The 5,693-nt window shown below is 44.0% G+C and overlaps 1 protein-coding gene across 1 annotated transcript; it reads right to left on the bottom strand.

The window, feature by feature from the left end:
• Positions 1-1,959: 1,959 nt before the first annotated feature.
• On the bottom strand, positions 1,960-3,743 carry LOC107047323. Its single transcript, XM_015270081.1, has 3 exons — positions 2,952-3,743; positions 2,554-2,904; positions 1,960-2,340 (listed from the first exon to the last, which is right to left on the bottom strand). The coding sequence occupies exons 1-3, from the start codon at positions 3,741-3,743 to the stop codon at positions 1,960-1,962; spliced, it is 1,524 nt and encodes a 507-aa protein (XP_015125567.1).
• Between the last annotated feature and the right edge of the window lie 1,950 nt (positions 3,744-5,693).

Genomic DNA, 5,693 nt, shown 5'->3' with positions numbered 1-5,693 from the left:
TTCAATTCGAGGGAGCGTCAGCGCCATCTACAGATGTCGCCAAGAGTGGGGAAATTGTCGCCCTCTACAAACCAGTGGCTCCCTCGCATACTCAATCATCGAAGTAGTTTCCTACTTATCCAACATTTCCGCCCGCCTTCGTTTTTGAAGACGACGACTCAGTCATTTGATCCGATGTGATTCAATAGGTAACGGACAAATTTTCGTGAGTGGGCGTTTCATGGTGGTGCCAGTGGTTTTCATAGTGACCACGCGTACAATTCCATCCTGACCAGGATGAACCTGAATGATTCTGCCCAAGGGCCATTTGGCAGGGGGGTATCTCTCATCTATAATAAGCGCGAGATCTCCAACTGCTATTGGAGATGAAGATTTGTTCCATTTGTAAGCGGTTTGCAATTTCTGAAGATATTCTTTTGACTATTTTGATCAGAAACTTTGAAGCATCTGAGAGAGATGCTGCCAACGAGAAAGTCTTGATGACTTGAAACATTCAATATTTGGTTCAGCGACCAACGTCAGCGGGTGTCACACAAGAAAATAGCCGGGCGTTAAGACTCCGAGATCATCAGGATCATTCGTTACTGGACATAATGGCCGAGAGTTTAAGACAGCTTCGATTTGGGCCAGTAAGATGGTTAATTCTTCATAAGTGAGAGAAGCCTCTCCAATGACTCTGCATAAGTGATATTTCATGGATTTTACGCCTGCCTCCCACTTCCCTCCGAAATGAAGGGCAGCAGGTGGAATAAATGTCCACTTGGTTGCATCATTTGCAAGTAGAGTCGAAAGTTTTTCATGTTCAGACGAAGTTTGTGAGAAAAGCTTCTTTAGCTCTTGATTAGCTCCCTTAAAATTGGTCCCAGAGTCGCTGGTCAAGGTCGCACAAATTCCTCTGCGTGCAGTAGAACGTTTGTAAGCCGCTATGAAGGCGTCAATTGTGTAATCAGTCACTACCTCAAATGGATTGCTGAAGTTGAAAAACAAACAAATACAGCGATCCAAGGCTTGTAAGTGCGAATATTCTTTCCTCTCCATGTTTTGAGTTGGTAAGGACCGGCATAATCCACGCCAGTGTGGAGGAAGGCTCGAGATGGATTCACTCTCGAAGGAGGTAATTGACCGATGATCTGTTGATCTCTTGTGTATGTCGATATCGGGTGCACTGGACACATTTGAGAATGCATGAACGCACTGAAATGTGTCCACCCATAATCCAGTAATTGTTTCGTATGTAACTCAATGTGTCTTGCGTAGATCCATGAAAAGTTCTTAAATGGACATCTCTAATAATTAGAACACTAAGTGGGCTATGCTCCGCAAGGATGTATGGATGCTTAGTTGTTTGATTTAATGAGGAATGTTCCAATCGTCCCCCTACACACAATAGTCCTTGAGAATCAATGTATGGCAGAAGTCGAATCAGACGGTTTGACTTTGGGAGGTCGTTCTTAGATGCAAGGGTGTTGATTTCAAATTTGAAATGATTTTGTTGGACTTCCTTCACCCAAAAAAGTTTGGCTTGTTCCAGTTCTTCTGGCGTTAAAGGATGTTTCAATGATGAATTGAGTTGTCCCTTAAACCGTGAGATAACTTGATTGCATGTAGCTGTGGCACGAAACAGGATTTTCAATGACGAACATCGACCGAGCATGCCCCAGAAGGGATGTTCTCTCAAGGTTTGTATCGCAACTATTACTTGAGGTCTTCGTTCTTCCAACTCTCTTGATGATGTCACTTGAGGAATAGTGAAATTGGGCGAATGTGATTGATCCTTTCGTAACCATGATGGTCCTGTCCACCAGAGAGAATGGTCTTTAAGTTGGGAGGCAGATAATCCTCTGGTGGCACAGTCTAGGATTTTCCTTGCCTGGTAAGTACCTCCACTGCGCTGAAGCAAGAGCTTCTTGAATCAAACATACTCCGTTGTGAGCATACTCTTTCCATCGCGATGGATGATTATTGACCCACGTAAATACAATTGAGGAATCTGTCCAAAGGTAGCAGTCGACCCTTTTCTGAAGATCGAGGACTCTCAGAATAGTAGTGATCAGTTTGGTTAGCATGACTGCTGCTGTCAGTTCCAATCTTGGTATTGTAAGACGCTTCAATGGTGTGACTTTCGTCTTGGCACACAGAAGATTGACACATCTCATTTTGATGATTAATTGATCGGATGAAGACCGTGGCAACCATTGCGTTTTGAGAAGCGTCACTAAACCCATGAATTTCGAGGTTACAACTAGTTGTTGTTCCAATCCATCGTGATATTTGGAGTTCCTCGAGTCCCTCAGCGTCCTTGAGAATTTGCTCCCAGGCCTTTTGTTGCAGTTTAGGAAGCTGAGTATCCCAAGAAAGTTTAATTGTCCATAACTCCTGCATGAAAAACTTGGACTTGATGAATAGTGGGTACAATAGCCCAAGTGGATCAAAATTCTGTGCTATCTGAGAAAGCACTTGTCGTTTGGTTGTGGAAGTTGTCGATGAAGCGGTCTGTCTAAATTGGAAGGTATCTGAGACTCAATTCCATGATAGTCCAAGGGCGCGAGTTACTGTGTCTTGAATTGGAATGAACGTCACCTCATCTTGGTGCTGGTGTGGAATTTTCTTCAATACCTCCACGTCATTGCAACGCCATTTTCTCAAGGGAAAGCCGCCCGTCATGCAGAGAAGATTCACTTGATGGGCTTTTTCCTGAGCTTCTCTTATTGTATCAGCGCCACCAAATACATCATCGACATAGCGTCCCTTTATAATAAGCTCTCGAGCTAATGGAAATTTCTCACCTTCATCCTCAACCAATTGGAGCATTGACTTGATGGCCAAGTATGGTGCACAAGCGAGACCATAAGTTACTGTTACTTCACAATGTTCTCTCCCTCTCACCAGAGAATTCGCTGAAACCTTCAGTCATCAGGGTGAATTTTAATTTGTCTATACATTTTGGTTACATCTGCCGAAAACAGGTACTTGAACTGACGTAGCCAGATAAGAATGTCGAAGATGTCAACTTGAATTTTAGGTCCCGTGTGCAGCAGTTCATTTAGAGGCAAACCTTGTGATACTTGACATGAGTCACTGAAGACAACTCTCAATTTAGTGGTAGTACTTGACTCTCGAATCACTCCATGGTGAGGGAGGTAAAAGCCGAATTCAGGCTCTGGCTGATTAGAAGGTACTCGTACCATGTGTTGAAGATCTTCATATTCCCTCAGAAATGCTGAATAAGCTTGATGGAATGTTGAATTGACTTTGAACTTGGATTGTATAAGTCTCAACATCTTAATAGCTGGAGTCCAAGAATTCCCTAGTTGATTCTGAGGTGTTTTGAAGGCTAGTCGAACTATATACCGTCCACTGGAGTCTCGTGTGTGTGTCACAGCAAAATGATCTTCACACTGTTTTGCGTTACACGACAACTGTCCCTTAGTTGTCGATGAAATCTCCTCGTGATGCCAGAAACGCTCCAATAAGGAACACAAGTCATGGTCTACTGAACAATGGAAGATTTGAACTTTGTTGGTTTCTGAGCTGACAATGGTTGGTCCAGAGATTACCCAGTCTAATGTTGTTAGTTGAGCTACTGGTGAATTGGGTGGTCCTTCAATGATAGAACCCTCCAGAAGTTGTCCATAAACATCACCGCCAATGATAATGTCAATATCTCCTGGTTGAGTATAGTATGGATCAGCTAGTTGAATGTTTTGCAGGTGAGACCGCGTTGTTTGTGATGACTCAACCATGGGAATTAATCCGGTTAATTTAGGTGAGCGTGCAGGGTGACTTCAGCAGATGATTCAAAATATGGTTTAATCTTCAAGAAAGCGAGTCCTCTGGTAGAACCAGCTGTGTTGCTTCCAATGCCCTTAATCGGTATTGAAGATGATTGAGGAGTCAAATGTAGGCGTTGCACTAAGTTCTCAGTGACTAAAGATACCTCTGATCATTGGTCGAGAAGTACTCGTACATCAAGAGTCTGTCCGTGTTGATTAATGACCTTGGCGCGTGCAGTAGCCAAGAAAATGATGGATTGTTTCTCAGTAGAAGAATTTGCATATGATGTACTTGCCCGACTTGTTAGTCCAAGGTTGAGTTGTCTCGAACGTTGCCACTAGGTTCATTTTCTTTGTTTGAGGAGTTGGATAGATGCAGAAGCGTATGATGTTTCTTACTGCCACACTTGCGGCATCTCTTTATTGACTGACATTTGGCTCGTCGATGTGGTCCCAAACAGTTATAGCACATTTCGTTAGAAGTCACGTAGTCCCATCTTTGTTTAGTTGTCTTGTTTTGGAACTGTTGGCACGATGAAATGGAATGATCACCAGAACACAAACTGCACGATTGTTTTCCTGAAGACACAGTATGTGCGGTGAGTCGAGGGTGAGAACTGGCCTTGACTGGTTGTGACTTTTCATAGGCCTGGAGAGATCGTAATCTCATGATTAGGAACTCTTCAAACTGTTATCACGTTGGCGGTTCTTTGGTGGACCCCAAATGCTGCTCCCAAGCCTTCACTGATTCGGAATCTAGCCGCTGGACAGAGACGTATACAAGAATATCATCCCATTTGTCTACCGGACGTTGAAGAGTCTCCAAGGTTCTTATCAGCTGGGTTACAGTTGTATACAGTTGCCCCAGCTCGACACCAGACTCCTTAGTCACCTTTCTCAATGTAAGCAGTGACTGGAGAGCTGCATTAACCAGGAGACGATCGTTCTCATAAAATGCTAGCAGGGAGTCCCACGCTCTTTGGAAGTTCTCAGCTGTCAGAGGAGTATTTCTGATGAATAGTTCGGCAGGACCAGTAAGACAGGATTTCAAATACTACAGCTTCTCTACTGCAGATAGCGTAGGATTCGATATCACCAGCGAAACAAACATATCTCTGAAGTGCAACCAGTCAGAAAGATTCCCGTTGAATTTGGGTAGTGCAATTCGAGGAAGCTATGCAGCGTAATAACTCGGTGCTGGCGTGGAAGATTGTTGCACAGATGGTGAGGGTGCTGGTGGATTCAAGGCCATTTCATCGAGAAGTGCTGTCATCCGTGCTACTGTTTCGAGGTATCGTTCTCGAGTACTGGCGAAGATCCCTTCTATGAAGTAGATGTGTTGTTCAATTCTCAGCCGGTCCTCCAACTCTAATTCAGGGATAGCTAAATTGATGGCAAAGTCAGAAACAGCGAAACTCTCCCATTGGTCTTCGACATCCTGAAGCCTCGTTTCCACTCGCTGACGTGTGACGATCCCAGTGTTAATAAGGTTCTCGTATGCCCGAGCGATGGATCCAGCTTGGACAAGCTGTTGATCCAACCTTCGCTCGATATGGTCGAGTCTCATTGCGCCCAAATAGGCTCGAAGGACCAGAATTAATGTTAGAATTATTGGTTGCCGGACTGGACAGAAATAAGATTCAAAGGCGAGGATTGAGTTTTCCTTTTTTTTTTATTGGCGAAATTGAGTTTCAAAATTTACAGCGAATGTGAGTTGTCAATGGATTTGAGACGAGAAAGTTCTCAAGTGTCCTTGAGAAGCGGGTTAACAATCACTAGTCCAATGCGGTGACCCAGTGAACTCACATCTCTCGATGATTTGCCTCGGGTCTAGCCTCAATATGGTCAAGCGGTGTGCTCATAGAAAGTTTGCCTCTTCTCGAACTCTCTCGAAGGTTCTACTGACCTTGAAGTCCTTGA

The sequence above is a fragment of the Diachasma alloeum genome, unplaced genomic scaffold (genome assembly GCF_001412515.2).
Source record: "Diachasma alloeum isolate Michigan unplaced genomic scaffold, Dall2.0 Dall_scaffold_43022, whole genome shotgun sequence".
NCBI classification, from domain to species: domain Eukaryota; kingdom Metazoa; phylum Arthropoda; class Insecta; order Hymenoptera; family Braconidae; genus Diachasma; species Diachasma alloeum.
The sequence above is the reverse complement of the archived record's forward strand: the minus strand, read 5'-3'. Positions and strand labels throughout refer to the sequence as shown.